Source organism: Copidosoma floridanum, unplaced genomic scaffold (assembly GCF_036245765.1).
Source record: "Copidosoma floridanum isolate Cflo_tuat_1 unplaced genomic scaffold, Cflo_Japanese_pri ptg000009l, whole genome shotgun sequence".
In the NCBI taxonomy this organism is placed as follows: domain Eukaryota; kingdom Metazoa; phylum Arthropoda; class Insecta; order Hymenoptera; family Encyrtidae; genus Copidosoma; species Copidosoma floridanum.
Window position 1 is genome coordinate 7,289,867 of NW_028321886.1, and position 22,992 is coordinate 7,312,858.

Sequence of the window (22,992 nt, forward strand, 5' to 3'; positions counted from 1 at the left end):
TAACTCACACTCTTGTACCTCAACGTACATACCTCGCGCGTATATATATATACGTAATTGTCGTCGCTTGCAAGCTCCGAGCAAACGGGGCATCCTCGACATTATCATTATTATTTACATCTTGTTGTACTTACACTCTCAAAGCGCACACGAGCGTCGCTTTATTGTAATATATATACACTTACATTTATATAACGCTACACATAAGCAAGGAGGCGTCAGCTTATATCAGACAAACAACCACACGTATTGTGTGTAATGTGTATTATATACGAGCGCAATTTGCTGACGGATATGTGTGCGCTACTGCGGCTTCGTCAGCCCGATTCATTTCGTGTAAATCCGAACTCTGAATGACTTTTATTTTATTTATGCGTATATTATTATTATTATTAACCGTACCTATATGCACCTTCTGCATAATACACAATACGTACACGTATATAAAGAGCCCACTCGTGTCTTTTTCCAACAATGCACGCGTACATATTTATTTACTTGGCGCTGGTACATTTATTACATGGACTGGTTAGCTCGCTGTCGTTAACAATCAAAGGATAAAAATTTGTGTGTGTACCATCATGGTGCGATGTGTATAAAGCGTACTTGATTAGTTCCTCAAGTTTCTTCGATACAATCAGTCGCGCGAATGAATGTATTTATGATGCAGTGAAAAGTAGGTATTGAAAAGTCTATCCACAAAGCATAAATGTATGCTTATACAAATTTCAAAAGCAGAGGCTTGTTAGCGCGACCGCGGAGATAATACCGCCTGCCACGCGAAGAAAGGATATGTACACGAGAGAGGGAGGGAGGGAAGAAAGGCTGCATATAGGAGGACGTAAAAAGCCTCGAGGGAGGATTTGAATCCCGGAGCTCCCGAACCCTCCTCCTCCTCCTTCCTCCAACCCCTTGTACGTACAGTTATTTACGCTGTCGTGTCTCGGTGCTGAGAATAAATGGCTATACACGCATATATATACATGTACATGCTGTAACTTCCCTATACTGCCGCTAAGTTGTTTTGTCGCGTTATATACGTACATGTGTATTATCTACATGTCTATACGATTATACATTCGTGCTCGTTTCCGAGCATGTACTATTTTTTTTTTTTTAATCACATTTTTCGTGTATTTGGTTTATTTTTTATGTATACCCGTACCTTCCCTCGTTAAATAATGACGATCGATTCGGTGTCGTCGACATATCACCGTCGATAAATTATCAAGCGTGTGTGAATCATTAAAAGCGAATTGTATGTGTATACACAGCAAGCTGGCCGCGACGAGTATTTCTGAAACCGAGCTAAAGTTGATTAACAGTGGATTGATAAATTTTCAATTCATAGCCCGCAGTTGGGAGAGTTTAATTTGACAATTTCACCGACGCTGGCCCATCGCTTCGTTTCATATTTTATGGCTGCGATTATCAATATCTTGGCTGATTACATTGAATATATTACATCCGTTCGTTGAAGCATCAAGGATATAACATTTTTTGCTTTTTGCTCATCCAAACAAAACAAAAAAGTTCATGGTGGCCCACCATCGTCTAGACGTAATTGTATGGTTAAAAAAAATAATGGAATAACGTTAAAAAACGGAGGGTGGAAATATGAGGAAAAGGACAAAAGAAGAAAAAAAAAAAAAAAAAAGTATGACCAATTTGTCGAAACAAAGGACAACACGGAGATGCAAGAAAAACCCTAGCTCACTATATCTCTGTGAAATCGAGCAAAGTTGGTCCACCCGTCCGGATTGTACAGCAGCGTCTCCAATTTGGCTGATGCTCCGTTGAATGGGCCCAGTCTGCAAAGATATAGATACAACGAAGAAGAAGACGAGGAGACGTGGCCAGCCGGCTAACCAGCGTACATATACATATATACCTACCCGTACATACCATGGAGGGGGGGGGGTGGGACCACTGCAGACCAGATAACAGACAGACACTGCGAATGGAGAAAGCAAAAGAGATGCAGGCGAGTGGCAGGCCGTAGAAATTGCTTTTTTATTCGCAGGCCTCTTTCAATTTTAACTCGCCCCCCCCCCCGATCCTACCTCCTCCTCCTCCTCCCTGTGTATATCCTACGAGAGGAAGCTTGCATGGTTTTGAGCTTGGCCTGCCGCCAATTCGGCGCATTTGCAGACGACGGTGACGTATACACCTATACGGTGGGCTGTATCGTTGTACCTGCCTCCAGCAGCCAGCGGGGCCGCAGATATGAAGCGCTAAAAGCTCCGCTGTGTACTTGGGCCGAAAGCTCAGTCACCGGCATCACTCGCAGACGCGATGCACGCCGGTTTTAATATGTGTGTGTGTGTGTGGGTGGGTGGGTGGGGGGGGGAGATAAAGGACGTAAATGGTTATATTGTATATACACAGTACGTCGTATAAAGGGAAGGAGGGTAGGTATATAAAAGGGCCCCGTTGATAACTCCATTGTCGCCATTGTGTACGCTGTTGGACGCAATTTATGCACAATAATTTACAACGATTGCCATATCGTTTGGCCATACACGTATGTTATATATGTAACTCGAGGTTTACATTCGCTCGTCTCGAGTAATGTACAAACGTGTGTGTATATATATATACGTACACGAGAAGCGAGTGTGTACAACGTATATGCGCATATTTATATAATATATGTATCCAAAAGTCCGAATCAAGAGTCAGCGGTGCGCGGTGAATGGCAAACGTCCCGAGCCTCGACTGATTTTTTTTTTTTTTTTTTTTTTCTTTCCAGTATCGAGCGAAAGCGGATTTCATGCCAGTCGGCCGGAGGAGAGCGCGTTTTGTCGCTCTGCCAAGTGGCCCGGGCGAGTATATAATGGGTACACATATATAGCAGCCACAAGGCAGACTGGCTAGCCGATAGTACCTACTGCATACGTGTATATATATATATAAGCGCTCATAGACGAGCATTATCTCGTATAGGGTTCATTGCCGCGAGCAGCGACCGATGCGGGCGTGGATCCAACTTTGCATGAACGGGTTCACATGCTATATATAAGCATATAAGCCGCACGTGAGCTGGTTAACCCAAACGAGCCTCCTCCTCATCGTCGTCTCAATCATCATCGCCGTCGTCCATAGGTTACATATAGTGGAGGATTGGGATTATCGCGTCTGATGTATAGGGTGAAGGACGCGGATACATACACAATCCTAAGTGTACGCATATGTATACATCAGGCCAAGCAAGCGTGGAATACATCACGTATATACATACATTCTCGAAGAAGCGAATCATCATCGGAATTGGGTCAATGATCATCCAAGTAAATCTAATTTGAGTAAATCAAGTGAGTGAATGTGTATATATAGGTACACTTATATGTATACGCTCCGCCACTTCTTCGAGTTTAGTCGCTGATTCTGAATTAAAAATGCGTGCGACTGTGTGCATTTTGATAATATATACATGCATATTTTAATACATGTATATTATGTGTAAGCACGACAGCTATAGAGGGTAAGTATATATATTTAAATACGGTGTCGCCCGCCACGAGACAAGTGTATATGTATATGCATGTTGCAGTGGACGAGGTGAAAGCCGAGAGAGAGAGAGAGAGAGAGTCTTAATACCCGCATCAGTGTAGTGCACACGGCATCAGGAAGAAAGGGGATGGCGGTGGTGGTGGTGGTGGTGAGAGAAGGGAGAGCTGCATTGCGACAGCGCCGTCGGGGGTTGAGTGGCTCGGACTATACAAACTTCTCTCGAGCGTCGTCGCTTGAAAAGAAGATAAGACGATGAGCTGATGGGCCCGCCGCGCGAGCTTGAGCGATGAAAAAGAAAAAGATCAAAAGCACGTTGGGGATGCGCACACGGGGTTTTTTACGTATATATATATATACACCCATTTATACGTATATACATGTATGGATAGTTTAAGTGTGTCACACTGCTTTGTTGCTAGTATATATATTACGTGCAACACTAAACTTGCAGATCTGCGCGTCAACTGACGCTCACCTACATGAATATACGTGTACAAGCATAGGTGACGCTTGGATTAAAAAAAAAAAAAAAAAAAAAATTGATCCTAATAAGTACACCATCGTTCAAGTTGCTCAGCAATTGTTGAAGCGCACTCGAGTTTTATCTCTGTATGTATGCATGTGATGATCGGTCGAAATGGCCCATGACGGGAAACAAGCTCCGAGTAATGGAACACCACTCACCCATGCATCGCTTAGTATGTAGATAGGTATAGGTACACGTGTATATATGCAGGACCTACTTTGCGTATTCAAGCACAAAAGCCGCAAGCCCGTGCAAAAACACCGGTCGGACACAAATTCCACGTCCTTTGGGGCTCGCGCGTCTTTTCCACCCCCCCGTCCTCGCACACGTACATATATACACATATAGGTATACCACAATAGCTATCGCAGTCCGCACGGGGGAGATGGATCCCCCGTTAGGTGTGTACATACAGAAAACATCGCGGATAGTTTCGCGTGTAGGTCAAACTCGCTCCCCCCCCCGTACACCCGAGTCCCGTACTTATACATATATACCTGTATCTCCGAGTGGTCCCCGGCATGTTTGCGCAAACTGCAACTGCGCACTCACTTATATACTTCCTTTCTCTCTCCACTTACCCACTTCTTCTCATTTTCCTTCCTTCGTTCGTATACCTCTTCTCCTCCATCTACTTCTTCCCTCTCGACTCGTCGTCTTTTATTTTTTCTTTCTTTTTCTTTATTTTTTTTTTTTTTCTTCTTTGCTACCTGCACACGAGGAACTTGAGCCATTTTATTTTCTCTCCTTCGAATTTTCCGACGCTTTAACTTTTGCGCAACTTGCAGCGAGCTGCCGCTGAACACAGCATCACCTATATATATATTGTACACGGAGCTCTCTGTACGCGAGTAGATATATACTTAATTGTGTGTGCGCGTGCTTGTTCTGTGCCGTATATTATACGTATATACACGTAGGTACACACATGTGCACCTGTAACAGCAAAGAAAGAAAAATGGAAGGATTTAAGTGGTCCACTAATTTTGCTGTACTCCTCCTTGTTGCAGCTTCTGCCGCTATTACGGCCGCTATGCACTACAAATGTATATATAGGTGGCCACGACTTTTAAAACTTGGCTTTCTCTCGCTTCTTTCCTCCCACGGCATATACACGTATAGGTACATTGCTGCTTCGAGAAAAGGAATGAGAACACGAAAAAAATAAAAATAAAATAAATAAATAATGCCGTTGCAAGCGATTGTTCGTGTGGGGGTTACACGGGGTGCGGGTTATCGATTAGCCCTGGAAAGCGCGATTATTTTAAAAGCAAACGATCGAGCGATAAATCCAACGGAAGCTTGGAGAATAAAAAAAAAGGAGGCGGCAGATCAAGGAAAAGAAAGCGCCAACGGGTGCGTTAAACGCGATGGGGAGGTAGAGAGGAAAAAAAAAAAAAGTTGCATCCGCGGGAGCACGTGCGGCGTTAAAACTGTATAAAAAGCGCACGGCGCCGACTCTGGCTGGGAGCAACGGTGGAACGCTGCGTTCAGCTGACTCGACGGATCGCGTGAAATAGGTTGTTTTCTTTTTTTTTTTATTATTATTTGTTTATCCTTTTTCTTTTTTCCTTTTTTGTTTCGCAATACGTAGTCGATAAATTTTACGGATCGGCGTTTTTTTTTTTTCTGCTCGAATCTATGTCGAACCTTATTTTGCACGGTAAAAAAAACACCATGCGGAGAGCTGTCAGTCCGATACGTACCTACCTATATGTATTTAAAAAAAAAAAAAAAAAAGAAAAGAAAATAAACATAAACAAAGAAGAGAGTTAACTCCATTAAAAAAAACCTTTGATCTGGCACGGCGTTAATTAAAGATAAATACGCCGACTGCGCACCGGAGAAAATTTTACGAGCCGAGTGCAGTGTATTATATAGGTGGGTATGTGTATATATATGCCACCGTATATAGACTAATTGGTAGAAGTATAAGGGGGCTTCGAGGGAGGGTCGAAGTTGTTGGGATAAAATTATGCAATTATTCGCAAAAGTTGACACTTTTTCGGAATGTATATGTATTTATACCCGTGGACGCGTGTACCTGTAATTAGCTTCGAATAGCAGAATTTTTATATTCACGTATGTATGTATAAAAGTGACAATTTTTTTTTTTTCACACTTCCGTATAATAACATGGTTAACTCGGCTATTTCATACGATTTTTCGCTCTAACGTGGATGTACACATATACTTAATATAAATATGTAATGTTATATATTATCCCTGCATTGCAAACATGAGCTTATAATAGTATATACACGTGTACGTATTCATATACACACGTTATAACGCACCGGGTTACGGTAAAAAAAGGTGGTGGATGAAGAAAATAAGGGGGACAAGCATCAAGCGTTGTACGGTCGCGCGAGTCATGTACTTACGGGGGAGGAACGAGAGAAAGAAAAATAGAGAAAAAGCAAGCTATAGAGTGAGAGAAAGAGAGCCTGCAAATGTTTAAAGGGAGCACGCAGTAACGCAACACACAAACTATATACGTATAATATACACGGCGAGCAAAAAGTACAAGAAAAGAGAGAGAGAGTATACACGTGTACGTATAGCTGTGTACCAATGGAGGAGTTGCGGGAAAAAAAAGGGGGTAGGAGAATGAAAAATAGGGGGCGGAGAGGAGAGAAGGACCAGACAGCGAGCGGGCGATAAAAATTTCATAGCGCTTTCGCAATTTATTGTAGAGTATAATTCCGTTGGCGCATATAATGTGTGTGTGTGTGTGTGTGTGTGTGTGTGTAGGGCTGGAGCAAAGGAGAAAAGCGTGTGCTGCTGCTGTACATATATATATATATTTTTTTTTTTTTTTTTTTTTATATTATAGTGCTCTACGTCCGGCTCCTTTAATAAAGGCACTACTATGGGCACTTAGCACTTGGGAAAGGGACAAGGAAAGGGATGGGAGGCCACCCATTACAGGGAGGGGGGTAGGGGGAAATTAGGCAATTATGCTACAAGAAGGTCGCCTAAACCCTCCTCGAGGAGCATTGCGTGGTGAAAAAGCACATGTGAAAAATCACAGAGGTACTTGCCCGAAAAAGTCGCACTATGGCCGGGAATTGAACCACGGTCTCCCGCGTGCCAATTCACGACATAGCCGACCGAGCCACCGCGCGCTCTTATATATATATATATATAAACCGACGCGCTCACGCCCTCCCACCTCGTCCTTGGTATATATATATACCGTGGCTCAAACGTATTTTATATGCGTGTACGTATAACAATATATGAATATACGTACCCCACGTGAGTCTGTGGACTACCAACCTTACGGGGGCTGTACTAGGACGGCCTCGCGAGGGATCACGCAAGCTCGCGTGCCGTTATATACATGTAAGCCAGCCAACCGCGCGCCGCTGCACTATACATAGCTCATATAATATATATACTTTCGTACATTATCTTCTGCCTGTACCTACACATATATACCTACCTACCCAGCTACCTAACGTGTGGGTGTGTTATCTGTACACACATCCACCTCCACTATTTACTTGTACAACTATATACATATATATAATTAGATGGTAAGGGGGTATATATTATATATACGCGTTTCCCTCGCTCTGGCTTCTTAACTCCCACGTGTGAACGTGTGGTGTAGGTGCGTGTACCTATATATACTTATATGATGCATCATCCCGGCGTGGGAGTAAGACGGTAGGGTATATTGGTACACCCATTTACCCGGCTTCTTCGCTCTGCTCCTTCGTTAAACACTCTCTGTTTTCCGTACATACACTGTACCTATACCCCGATGATTGTACGGTCTCTCTCTTTTTTTTTTTTTTTTTTTTTTCTCCCTTATTAGTGCTGATGACGTATAATCGCTAATTGGGTATAAGTATGCGGACCCAATTTACAAAGTATCGTTATCTGTGGGCTTTTTTTTTCTCGAGCACGATTTTGCGGTACGATTGTCTTTATTGCGTATGGAAATAAAAATTGAAAAGCAAAAAGCAAAAACCACGCTGCATCCCTTCGCACCACCAGGATTGACGTTAATCGATATACCACCCATAGTGGAAGAAAAAAAAAGAAAAAAAAAAGAATTCAACTCTCTGCCACCTTGTACACACACACACTCCCCGTCCTTTGCCGGCCAACGGCGGCTATTCTCGGTGTCCGATACAGAGCGATCCATTTAAGAATCGGAGCGACAAATAAATGGTTCGATTCGCGAACGAGGGACAGTGGCACGAGTCGATGCAGCGACAACTTTCCTTCCCCCTTCCTCGTGTACGTATACGACCATATCGACCATTATTAAGTCCCGACTCGGGTGTACATGCACGTGGGGTATACAACTCTATGTATACAAACGCGCTCAAAGTCACATCGATCGTGCACGAGTGTATACCTTCAATCGAGTATGCGTATATACACGTATATTTATACGAACTTTGTGCTGGTTGTCGTACGAGGATAATCAAATTTCCTGCCGACTATTTCAAAATCTGACAAAAGTAAGTACTCTGCTGCAGGGGGGAAAGGGATACATGGTTCTTTTTTTTTTTAAAACTTCTTTCACCCGGTATTTTTGTCGTAGGTGTATATATTTACGGTTCGTTTAAAACGTTTGTCACTCATTGCACCCCCGAACGAATAAAAATATATATGATTGTGCTGTACCGCGCAACTATTAAAAAACGTACGTATGTATATCGCGCATCGCGCCTCGGAGGCTTCGTGGAGGGCTAAATAAATATGTATGTTGACGACACGGTATAGCTAGGTATGGGTAATATTGGCAAGTCAATCGGCGCAGCAGCTGCATCAGCCGCTCTGGTGTGTCTTGTTTGCGCTGACGACGACGAGCTACTCGAATCGATATCAAAGCGCACGCTCTTGGCTCATATCGTTATGCGTCTACTGACTTACACATGCAAATATAACGTATAGGAAGCTTGTTATGAAAGAGGGGCATATTGCTTATCATCGAAGAGGAAGAAAGGAGAGAGAGAGAGAGAGAGCAAAAATTGGACCAGCCGAGCTGATGCTGTTGTGGTCTTCCGTAATGCATTGCTGCTTTGTTATACGTTCATTGTTCTCCTTCACCGAGTCTCGTTTGTTAATTTTAACGATTACGCGGAAATGAGCTGGATTCCTGGGCGATTGGAGGACTTTGCGTTGTGTGGCAACACCTATGGCGATGCCGCGCGTGCCGTACAACTTGATTGGGCTGACTTATGCGCACAAACATTATCGTGCCTTGAGATTGTTTTTTTTTTTTTTTTCTTTTTTTTCGCGGAAAAATTGGATACCTGTGGTTGAGTGGGAAAATAAAGTTTATCAGTTTCGTTATCACGGTATTGCAGAGCGCAAGTTTGGTAAAAAAAAAAACATGAGGGTTTTTTTCTTTCTTTAGATATGTGAGATCGTCCAAAACAGTTTTTTCTCTTTTTGTCCTTTTCACAGTATACATGTCCTGAAATAAAACACATTAAACAAAAACAACGTCGGCTTCTTGCCGCTATGGGCGAACTATTTTTCAGCCGTTTTGGCGATCGGTATAGGGTTTTTCTATTTTTTAGAGTAAAGAACGAAACTGCAATTAAAAAAAATGGTTTAATTCGTAAAAGTTACCGTACAATAAAATTCATAACTTTTTTTTGCTAATTTGCACAGTTATGGCGACAAAACAAATTTTTTCAGTATGACGAATCTACTAAAAATCTACTCGAGTTAATCTGGGGAAAAAAAGCACAAATTACGCTCTTATTTCATGTTTAACAATTTACTTTACTAAAAAAAGAGTGATTTCACGTATAGTTACACTACTTACAGAGGTGAAAATACCGGAAATTCCTGTGAGGCAATCGTGACTAAGATGCACAAAAATAAATTTCACCTCTACACCACTGTTAAAAGGAATCCAACTGTTTGCTTTCTTTTTCAAAAATCAATACCTACCACTCGATACCTTTTTTTTCCCCAGGAATCCAAGATAACATCTTTTCGACTTAAAAAAAAAATACGAGATAAGTACCTACTACCTACTTCCTCGCGATTGTCCGATAGTCTTAAGCCTTGAAAATACGACTACAACGACGTCACCGAAGGCGCATGCATCGATGATGTGGCCACTATATACTGCAGTTAATAGGTACTATACATATATACCTGCTGTACCTCCCATCAAGCGATGACTAATCCACACGTAGCGCTCAAGTATACCATCAAGCCATTCCTCGCATTTTCTTCCCCGCTAAATCCCAGTCAAGTGGTCATCTTTATTGTTTTGTGTTTTTCACTTAGTCACACGGGGCCCTTTTTTCTCGAATTCCAAGAGAAAACGTAGACCTCTTCGACTTATGCGTTTACGTTTATGGCAGTGACGAAGCGAGGAAAAACAAAAATCTGCCAAGATGCGTACACGTATTAGATAAGGACAGGTAGGTATATTTTACCGTTGTCGTTTCTTCAACCCGATGCATTCCCAAAAGCCCCCCCGTCTATTACCTATACTTATACACTTGACTGCATAGTTGCAAAACGAATCATCGACTCGAGCGATTGCGGCTTTCGTAGTTTTTTTTTTTTCTCCACCCGGTTGCATTCTGCCAGCTCATCTGGAACCGCCCGCGTTACGGAAGCAGATGTTTTTTTTTTCCCCGTTGTTCTTCGCGCAATACCGATTTTCTAACGGCTACAAACTCTCAGAGTAATATCCCACTGTATGTATACGATACACTTGTATATACCAATAAACGATAAATTGTCGCAGGTGTGACTTGTACGGACTTACACATAATGAATATTAGGTACGGAGTTGGGTGGCCCCTCGCCTTCGATGACCCATAGGTATGGCTTCGCGATCTTGTACAGGTGTACACCTGCCCCAACGTGGCGTACAAAATATGTATATAAAGTACATCAACCATATATATTATATACCTACCCATAAACACTCCTTCGCGACTCGCGTGACCAAGTGATTCACACACTGCTCTGCTCGGCCATACTTAATAATATGTACACCTGCAGTAGCGACTGTCTCCTCCTCGGCTGCAACTCCTGTGCATCGTATACGTACGGATGACAGGCGTTTCTGTTTCATGGCCTAGGTATACATACACACATATTTGAATTTGAATCCCTACCTACCTAACACAGGCACATTATACATATATACGCGTGTGTGTGTGTGGGGGGATGGTAATAGCAAATTTGCTGTATACCTATATGTAATATGTATACATACGTACGTATATAGGTATACGGGGTGTGTGTGTACGGTATAATTTACGTCCACCGCATGGCCAATCGTTGCACTTAACCGGTATAGAGAGACTGTCGTGTATGCTAAACGCTCTCGAAACAAGCTATATATAGGGGAAGAGAAACCTGAGCCGAGAAACACTTGAAAAAAAAAAGGGAGGGGTGGGTTTGGGCGCGTACACAGGGAACGAATAATTTATGGTGGTCGACGAGGAGGACGGCGCGAAAAGGAGAGGGCGGATGGGGGCGTAATGAAGGAAAAAAAAGGACTCGGCAGCGAGGCCGTACAATATACCTACCTGGATGCGCACATACATGTGTGCAAATATATATATACAAAGTACCAGTAGGTATTTTATAGTGTCAGTCGAGTTTAGCCCCACCGTACAAACGTATATACAGGTGTGTGTATAGGTTCTCAAGGAGGTGCACCTGTTCGTACATATAGGTATATGAATTAAGGTATGGAAGGAGCGTGTACGACGCGCCGCACACACGCATATAGCGGAATCGGAAATTCGCTCGGTATGGCTGATGGGTATACGCGACGCGAGAACATCCCTGCAACAGTGGCAGAAGCTGCTCCATCTCTCACTGTGTTATATATACATATACACCAGGATATACATGATATACGTACAGAACAGTTGCCGTAGTTATAGACTGACTGCATGCTGAGAGTGTACGGAAGAGCTGTGTAGTAGAAGCAGCAGCGTAGCGGTCAGACAACGGCACGGGGCAGCAAATATATAGCGGAATGGAGGCACGCCGCCGTGGCGGTGGTTGGGTGGTGTTATCGACCGCTCGTGGCTATATAGCTCGCTCCGTACCTAAATATATATATATATATATGTATGCAGCCGCACGCTTCGTCCTCTCTCGGCATCTGTCCCGTGCACCCCTGTCCGCTTCCCTCTTTCCCGCGAATTCATGGAATTTTACAATAGCCCGGAGATCCTCTCCCTCCCTCTCTATTCTACCACACTCGAAGCACATGCTTATTACAATCACTGCCAACTTTTCGCATCTATCTCCCTCGCTCTCTTCAACTTTGTTCTCGACGCCTCTCTATTAAGCGAGGCGACGACGCTTTTATATTCCTTCCGCCCCGTGCACCTGTAGACACGCGAAAAATACACACAGATATACATGTAATATACGTGAGCAACAGTATAGTCTCAATCACCGCTGCGTCATCCAGAGCCCTTATGTTTATTCATCCCTTTGTTCATTCTCTCGTTATTATATATTTCATGCCCGTTGTACCCCTGTCTAAGTTTACACCGTATAGTTGAGAAACTTATCGTAGGTATACCTGTACTTACTGATGGTGAATACATATATAGGTGTGCTAATTCAACTTGGTCGAGCAGTAAGGCCTTTTTTTTTTTTTTTTCCCTTGCAGAAAGTTCTATTGCCAACTTCGTCGAGTCTTGAATTTCATTCGGTGCACGTACATATACATAGGTGTATGTACCGTTTAGTCTTTTGTCGTTGACGGGTGCCATTTGTCGTTATGGAGGCATATTTACGTTGAGGAGAAAATATATTTTGGTATATACAAGCGAGTTGTCGGAGTCGTTTTTGAATCATTCAATGTGAATTTATTTACGTCCCCGTGTGTGCCACTCAAAATTAAATTATTCAACGTAAACGATCCCGGGTATTTGTATTTATAAAAATTCTATTCTACAATAAACTTCAGTGATGATACGTACAAACATGCAATAAAGACAACTTGTGTTGTTAGTCCTCGCGAAAAATTTTGTTTTATACAATATTTTATGGGAAGTCAGTTAAAAGACATCCAAACGACATCGCAACTACATAGACAAAAGTTATTCGAAGTGGAATAATGTAATCGGTAACTTACTAAATCACACTAGTATTCATAATGTTCAATTGAACAGATATAGCATCTAAATTTTCAGAGCTAAAAATATACTGTAACTTGGTGGTGAATTTCTTTTTTTTAATTTAAGAAAAAACTCATTTGCTAAAAAATTCATTTTCAACCATCACAAATTGTTCTCTGTGCGTCGGATTAAAGTACTACGATAATTAATTCATTAAATTAACAATTTTTAGAAAAAAAAGGATTATTTGATTTTTTGTTAGAGATGGTAAAAGGTTCCACCGAAAATCGAGATACTTTCTTTTACGGCTTTAAAAACGGGATGCTGTACGGAAGAGACCGATTTAAGACACAGGTATATAAAACTGAGCTGAAAAGTGGCAGAGATAAACATTAAGTACGTACGAGCCGTAGTTTAAGCATATAATATATGTATACCTGCCCTAGAGTATATATGTGTGTGTGTATGTATGTGGAGGTATGGGTGCTAAACTTGCACGAGGAGAGAAGGAGACGAGACAAGTACGAACGAACGTGACGTGCACTACTGGCTGCAGGGAGAGGAAAATTTATGATTTCGCAGTTTTTAATTTAAACTTGGAAAGTTAAAGTAGATCAATCGGCGAGTAGTCCTCTTGGCTCGTTGCTGTTGAGAGAAAAGTAGGAAGTGGTTATAGCTCGGGGAAGGAGTGAGCGGAAAATTTCAATTTTCTCGGGCTAACCATACGTATACGTATAAGTATACCCACATACCCCACAGAGGATTGGAGTTGAAAAAGACGGGGAAAAGATAAAGGGCAAAGGGCTGGTCCGTATACCTATACATGTGGTATAAAATATGTGTGTTGGTGCGTATATCCACGTACACACATCGATATTTTATGGGCCAAACTGTAGCACAACAAGTTTAACGCGTTCCGCTTCTTCATCTTTTGTTTCAGGCGAAGTGGTTGGACAGCGTTTCTTGGGCAACGAAACTCACGTGAAGCACTTCAAACTTCTCGAGCGCTCACCCACCTTCATGCTGATTGGTGCAAGGTAACGTTTATCGTCATATTTTTTTTATTTCAATAGCAGTAAAGAATTTTTCATTGCGTACATATACTGATATATACACTTTGTACAGCCAATCACTCACACCCAAACACAATTGATGTTTTATTTCGTTCTGATGTATACACGTTTACTGCATGTGTATTATTTAAAACTCGCGAAACTAGCTTGGAACTTTATAACCATGCAAATTTACAATAAGAGATCAAAAGTCGCGTTTTTTTTTTTTTTTTTTTCATTCCAACTTTTCACTCTCGTGGTCCCACGCGAAATCGCATATCGGATTATTGGACGTACGGAACTGACTCAGCAGAAGTGGGTTATTTTGTAAAGGTCAGTTCTGCCAAAAGCGAAGATTTCGTAATAAACTAAAAATTCTAAAAACAAAATGACTGATGTTTTACGTCGGTGAATGTAAATTTTTTTGCTCTTATTAATACACAAGTAGAAATTTTTTAAAATCTCAATCTGATGACTTGGTGTCCCTGAAATGACATTATTTAACCTTCCAATGATAAATTTCTCTTCATTAATATAATTATAGACCGTCCACAGTCCAAATCCCCAAGAGATACGTATACAGTTTTCTTAAATTATTAATTTCAAAAGTGATTTCAATTGAAATTTCACTCCCCGAAAGATATAGTAATCCAAATTAAATCGTAAAAAAATCTTTTTGTAAAATTTTCGCAACTAATTGAATCTGCCGCACCACTGCAGGTCCTACATATACTTAATATGTATATGCCCTTTGTCCTCCTTTCGAAGCCGCCACTAACAAAATTATTAAATTTCACTCTGAGCACAATATAATACATTCTCCTACTCGGTAATTACACCGAACGACGTTTTTAACGAAATAAAAAATTTTAATTATATTCCTCGAATGACGCGTACAATATGTACAACAATAATTTATCACGTGTTACACGCCGCGTCGTACACTTAGATTGATCAGAAAACACCCCATCCAATATAATAATATAATACGCCCTTCTAAACCTATACACGTATGTACTACACACGCATATAGGTACACATGCATGCACGAACGCGAACGCTGGAATGTCGAGAGAGAGAGAGAGAGAATCGTGTTACGGTCTTTTGCGGAAGTTAAACTGTTGCACTCGTTATGGGTCGTGTGTACACGGTGTGTATATACCTATTTTGTCGATACCGAGAGAAAGGGGGGGGGTCTGCGTGATCCATTATCGACGCATTAAATCTCTCACGCGGTGGCCACGAGTTTACTACACAGTGTATACGTACCTGCAGACTCTCTTTCGCGCGCACTTGTTGCACTTGCACATTTATAGGTATATACAAATATACCTCCTGCAAACGAATCGCTTACACACACACACACACACCAACGAAAACAGGTAAAAGTGAAGAAAGAGAGCGAGCAAATATGCACGTATATTTATATAACAATACATACAGGCACTCAAACGAATTAAAAGGGAAAACGAAAAAAAACATGCATGTGTACCGCAGGGATGGTCACTTTGTGGTATTGCTCGATATTCTCGGTTTATCCACAGTGTTCGTTCTTTTCTATATACAAATCTTTTTTTTTTTTTTTTCATCTCTGTAGGTAGGGTATCCCTCGCTCTCTCTTTCTCTCTTGTACACGTGCCACAAAAAAAAAGTTGATACACCAAAGGCAATGAACGCGTTCGCGTTGTTCGATTATGCAATTACTTTGACAGCCAACTTTGTGCAAATATAACCACGTGTTGTACGCGCAAGCTACGATGTACGGACTAATTGTGGTGACGTTCAATTGAATGGAAATAATGAGAAAGAACACAAGGGGGTGAGGATTTCTATACGTCATAGTGTGTCGAACACAATAGAGCTTAAATACATTGCATTATATCGGGTGTAATATACAACAACTCGAGCTTTATTTTAGTGTAAACTGCGCGTATTCTGATGGTGTTTTCCTTAAAATTGTATTTTTCAAGTCGTGTACGAAAAGGTATAGTCTGAAATAAATACTGATCCCGTGAATAATTTTCTCATTCAAAATGATGCATGAAGGAGCTTTCGGAGCTCTCCTGGCGTATTTTGCGATCGAACAAACGAATTAATTTTAGATCGGTAATATTTTAAAAAGTGCTTTGGATTAAAATTTTTTTTTGTCTCGCTGAGCTCAGAATCTCGAACTTTACAACCGAAAGTCATACTTTACCACGAGTCAGTTCCTTGCACGTGTCCGGTTGTGATGAGTTCACATGGAAATCGGTAGCAGAAATGGCCAGTCTTTGCTCACGTATTTTACACGACATCGCTTGATAACAACAAAATCTTTTCCCTTAAACGTCACACACACACACACACATTCAAATTCACATCTTTTTTTTTTCTTTTCCCATTACCGTATACTCGACTCGTTAATTTTCTCCTCTGATTCTTGCTCGCGAGTCTCAGCTGGTGCAACCGCGCTACACGTACGTAATACACTTTACTCCTTGCTACCGTTCCTCGTCGGCAATTGCTTACACGGCTGTGGGTTCGCATATCTTCCTCTTTCACCCTTTCATGCTCTCGGTGTACACGCGAGTATATGTATATATATATATACGAACACAGCCACGAACAGTGGCTCGCCTCGGGCGCACTTAGCCGCATCCTTTTTTTGCAGTTCTTTGTGATACTGAGACGTGACAGGAGGTCCCCCCGTGGCCCATGCAGTTACCTCTATATATCTATTCGGACCGGCAACTCCTTGGGGGGAGCACCGGAGAGATAACACACACACACACACACAGCCGGCCAACCTTATTATACACCCCCTCTATACACACATGTATTCTATCAGTATGCCATACGTATATATATGCACATATAAAATATACCTACGTACTTGCAAGCCCTCTCTGCTCCACCTACTCAGACCAAGACTCGCTTTGGACTGTACGTGTGCCCTACGAGCTACACTACATTTTACACTATATTTGTCACTGCAAGTTGCAACGTATATTGGTATATAATTATAGTTACGTGACTATAGATTAGAGGACGAGGTGATACCGTCCTTGCTGGGCTCTTTCGTTTCATGGTATGGTACGAAATATACTTGTATACCTTTATCATCGTTATTACGTGTTACGTATTCCCGAACTTCCCATTGTCCTCCAAGTACATAAATTTCGTGTACTTTTTTTTTTTTTTTTTTTTTTTTTTTTCTTTCTTAAAAAGCGAGAATAATGATAAAAGAAAAAGAAAATTATTGAAAAATAAATTTCTTCCGTACATAAGGTAGTTTGATAAAAATTTGTCTAGGGGGTAGGAAATTTCAAAGATAAACAAAAAGCTCGATGAGTTATGGATCATGAAAATTTGTAAAATGCTTATCATATGTTGACAACCTCCCAAAATCAGATGATCCTGCAGGTCCTTTTTTTTATTATAAAAATTTGTGTATCAGTGTCTGAAGGAAAAAAAAGGGGACGTCTACTCAGAGTAAATCCACACGTGTGTACAAAAATGAGTGATCTCGACTATATTAAACTAAATATTGAACTACTCGAACAGTTATCAAAAAGTTCAGTTGTTTTAACCCGTGAAAATTCGGTGGAGTAAAAATGATTAAAGTCCCGTTTATCGTCTGCATAAATGAATTTCGTCCTACTTTCCCTCGTAAAAGACAATGTACATGCGTGACACGACACTTTGACTGCAATTACACCTGTATTCAGTTCACAAAACTACAAAGCAAAAAAAAAAAAAAAAAAACTTTTCTGCTAGACTTTCCCGGTGCTTCTATACCAAAATCCACTTTCTTTATTTGCTTTTTGTTGCAGGAATGCCATTTACAACCTCAGTCTGCACGATCTCACGGAAATGTCGGACCAGGTCAGTAAAACATATATGCATACAAATACGTATCCGATGCATGCAATAATTTTCAGCGGAACCGTATAAATGTCGTATTACAAGAAAAATCGAAACCAACCAGAAAAGAACAAAAAACAAAAAAAATTGACCCAAGGGTGGTGGCGAATAAAAAAAAAAATCCCACAAATAATAGTAGACGTCAGAGAGGGAGAGCACGCAACGTTACAGCGCGAAAAGCTGCTCGGTATCTTACATTGTACCATTTATATATATACGCTATACGTAGGAAAAGCACACAACGGAAAACTGGATCCTAAAGGGGGGGTGCCGCGCACATATATATACATATACACGAAGAGATAGAGAGAGAGAGGGCTGGCTCTCTTACATGTTGTATATACACAGTTAGGGGGGGGGGTACTCCTCTTCAGAGTCCATTAAGCTCAGCGGCGATTCTTCATGCCGGCGGCAGCCCATGCAGGAGGCCTTGCAGGCCAAGTAGTGGGTATATATACATATATACACTTACCTCGCCACACACCAAAGTAAAGTAAGCCGCGAGGCGCGCGTTCTCTAGACCATATATATAGACCTTTCAGCATCGGTTAGTAGTGGTAATGGCAATACACTTTGGTGCATATACACACCGCATCACCACGCATATAAATATATAGTAGAGGTAGATGAAAGGAAAGGGTACGTACGAGAACGAGGGGGGGGGGTGGGCAGGTGGCGGTGGAGTGGAAGGGGGCAAAAATTCCTTCGGCGCTCGCGCAAGACAGAAAGAAAGATAGGGGGAGAGAGAACGCAACGCGAGAGGATAGGAAGGCGGAAGCGCATAGCTGCCCCGTGGAGGTACTACGAGAGAGAGAGAGTGTCTGCCGCAGGTTTTCTTGTCTCTCTGCATATATATGTGTGCATGCATGGAGTGCAGCGCACTTCTATATATATATGTTATAGTCTTATCGGACAAAATGCGCTGCACCGTATACATACATATATACACTTACGGCTGCGAGAGGTACCTATAATATATATATATATATATATATATATATATATATATATATATATATATATATATATTCGTATGCCTATCTATATGTGTTTTAGCGAACTAGCTGCGGACTACTGCCGAGGTGCGTACAACCTAAGATAGAGTATATAGAGAGGGTCTGTCTCGAGTATGGTACATATATATATCTATATAAGAAAAGGGGCCCGAGTATAATGGTGACACGGCTCCTCCGTCATGAATGTGCGCTGCTTTTATATAATATATACAAATATGTATATACCTACGACTGAAACTCAAGTGCACGAGCATCTACATAGCAACCATATATTCACCTGCTGCGAATCGAGTATCCGTATGGTCTATACGTATATGTAGGCAGGACGGCTCTCGGGATGGATCTCCATTATTCATCGATCCGCGGGCTGTCGTCGTGATCGGTCGCTTGACGTATCGGCCGACAAGTCGATCGCGATGGCCCTGCGGCGAGCCTCGCGCGGCCTGCCGATGCGCGTGATCATGCCGATGGACACCATATATAGGAGGAACGATGACAAGGGGAATGGGCGTACAGCGTGTACATATATACATGTACGTATATCGGTATGTGACGCCGGTATATATATATATATAGTTCGAAATCCGCGCAAATATGACGGAACGCGCACAAAGCGAGAGAGGGACGAAGGAGCGTTCCCCTTGGGACGACGAGCCAACCCCGGTTGGCAGTGTAGTCTGGCCCGTGTATACATGCCGGGCGGTCTAATTAGCGCGACTGGCTTGATCCTTGCACATGTGTATATGTACATACATATACATCTATATATGTACCGTGTCGCGCAAAAAGGAATCAAAGTCACGTATACCTATGGGCGCGTGTGAGTATCCGCAGAGGAGAGAGCCGATACATCCCGAAAGACGAGGGGTCTATGTGTCTATGGCTCCCTGTCACCTTGGGATATATATCCTACGTGTAGTACAGTCCTCCTTGTTCCCCTGCAAGTCGACCGCAAACAACCCCGCGCGACTCGTAAATGAATCATCAGTACTTACACTGCCGGGCTCCTTTTACGTCGTATGTGTATATACATATATATGTACTTGGACTCGCGCTAGCTCTTATCAAACTTTTCACTCGACCTCGTCTTCTTCGTGCTCGTATATATACAGGTATATAATAATACTCTCCTCCGCTCCGAAGCAACGCTAATGACTGATTAATAATGGACATTCCATACGAAAGCTCGGGTATATCTACCCTTCGTGGTGTACAGTGTGAATACATGTACAATATGTAAGTATAAATTTCTGCACGAGCAGGAAAAGGGGGACGTCATTTTTTTTTTTTTTTTTTTTTTTTTTTTTTTTTTTTACACCGTGAAACTTTGATCGGAATCGCAGTCGGGCCGCATGGCGTATTAATTCACGCTAATTGGGCGCTCGGCGTTACCCCTCCAACTTTATAAAATACCAACCCCACATGAATTATTACAAAAATCCCAGCAAGTCTGACAATCTTCGTTTTAATATATATTATATACATATACGTGCACGTGATTGCAACAAAATGTACACTCCGATGTTCTTTGCCGCGCTTCGGACTACATCGTACACGATTATTGAAGTTGTTAAGTGTATAATAATATATACGTACACGTCCTTCTCAATGTACATGAAGCAAAAGTCCTTATATTTGCTTCCTCCTGTACGTGACAGTCGAAAAAAGTTACCCCATATACAGTCACCTGAAAATGACAATTCGGGGAGCGGAACATACGTATACACACGGAGAGCCCGAAACTCGTAACTTGCGATGGCCAGCCGAGTTATTCGTGGGGATGTTGCGTGTAAGTAGTACCGATACTTGCAGTATAAAAGTTCGAGTAGCGCGGAATCCACGGATTCGATGGAGATTCGCGGATATCGCCCGCGGGAGGATGAGGCGTTTTATAAAGAGAGAGAGAGAAGCAAGTACCTATATGTATACCTTGTGTATATGTCATACGCGTAGCCGGTCGCCGCGTATATACCCAAGCCGCGAAGTGGAATAATCGGCTTTGGCCGCGTATAGGTATAAGTATTCCCGTGAGTCCCCGCATCGGTTGAAGGGCGGGTTTGGGTATACCTATATATATACTCTAGCCACACTCGAGCTGAGCAAAGACGCAATAATATAGCGAATCCATGTACGCAGAGCTTGGGTGTGTATACCTACGTATATGTGTAACGAACGACGCGAAGCTGAAAGCTGCTTGCAGTTATGTACCTCTCAAATAAAGGGTGCATCGAGAGGAAAGGTCAGGTGGAGCAGTGCTCGAGGTATAAGGGATGACATTTACATACACATCAGCATCGGCAAAATATCGGCTGAGCCACAAGATAAATACACCATATTCAGTGTCATAACTTTTGGTTGAGGGATATAGGGTATAAACCGCAGGGTGTATCTATACACGAGTGGTGAAGGGGGGGGGGGAGTTGAACTCACCGCGGTAATCCTTGCAAGAATCACTGAACCGCCGATCCCGATGGAAATGTATACCTGTAGAATTCACCTATTATATAAACGCACACTGTGTACAGTATAAATACATAATACCCACGTAGACGATGTACCTATATGCACGTATATAATAATATAAGCATAGTATAGCCGTGGCAGTAGTATACTCGGCTGGTATAGGTAGCAAGGTATATGGTTGGCTGCCTTCCATGGTGAGAGGTGGCTCTCTGACCGGTCATTCACTCACGGCTGTGAGCGTAAAAAGCGTCGTCGCCCCTCCACCTCTCCCTCGCCGCGCGTATCCGTCGCGCCGCCACCTCCATCCACCTATACTTATATATACATATATTCGCTTCGACATCAACGAACCGAGCGAGCTTTGTACACGTACGCTTCTATGTATACATATATATATATACTCCTTCCCTCTCTTTCTCGACTCCCGTCACTCCCATACACTGACATATACATGTATATTGGGTGAGTATATTTTATATAGGTTTATACCGATCACTCGGAGCTTTGCGCCGCTCACCAGCTGATGGTGTCCTCTGTCTCGACTTATCCTTTCCTATACGCGTCCTCTTGGTATACATCCCTTCTTTTGCACACTTTGACGCGCAGGAGCGAGGATAATATAATGTACATGAAAAAACGAGGAATACGGGCGTAGGGTTGATTTTTTAGTTTACGTCGTTTCCCCGGCATCGCAGACGGTGATGTAACAATATTTACGCTCATCAGCTCGGTGCGCAAGTTCTATATAATCAATGTATGAGGGAAAAAAAAAAAAAAAAACCAGCGCAAGCCTATAAGGTTTCAACCCCGCATGGGCTTCGCGTATTTTTTGCATTAAAGCGTTTTAGGTGGTGGTTCATAATTTTTTTTTTTTTTCCTTCAACACGCGACGAACCATAGATGCTTTCTTTTTTCTTACCTCATGTAATATAATATATTTAAAATCTTCGGGACTTTTATGATCCATAATTATATCGTATGGAGAAAAGACCATCGACTGTGATTCGGCTCCAATAAACGAGCCAAGTGAAAAAAGTACGCAGATACCCGAAGCTTTGCGTATACATACATATATACATACGAATATCGAATTGTGTTATTGTGCATTTTTATTCAAAGCCCGTTATTCCTGGCGTTTGCGGTACACACGCGGGTGATGTAATAAATATTGTACGAGCTTTTATTCGCACCGTGAAACAAAACTCATGCAATCGCGTACAAAAATATGTAATTAATGCCCTAATATTTCGACTTTGTTTTGATCCATATTACCAATGTTCGGAGTCGATGCATATTGATTTTCGCTCATTGGCGTTGTGCGCCCATGCGTATATAATATCTGTCCGGCAGAATTGACACAGCGTGCGTCGGATATTGGCATCGGGAAGGCAAATATAGTTGCGATTATTTACCATCACCGCAACGCA

General features: G+C 42.0%; 1 protein-coding gene across 1 annotated transcript in view; it reads left to right on the forward strand.

Moving 5' to 3' along the window:
• LOC106635915 (semaphorin-1A) overlaps positions 1 to 22,992 on the forward strand; it is a 123,489-nt gene that overhangs the window by 35,302 nt on the left and 65,195 nt on the right. The window contains exons 3-4 of the mRNA XM_089589427.1: positions 14,072 to 14,168; positions 17,996 to 18,047. Coding sequence (XP_089445553.1) covers positions 14,072 to 14,168; positions 17,996 to 18,047 — 149 coding nt within the window. The remainder of the gene's footprint in view (positions 1 to 14,071; positions 14,169 to 17,995; positions 18,048 to 22,992) is intronic.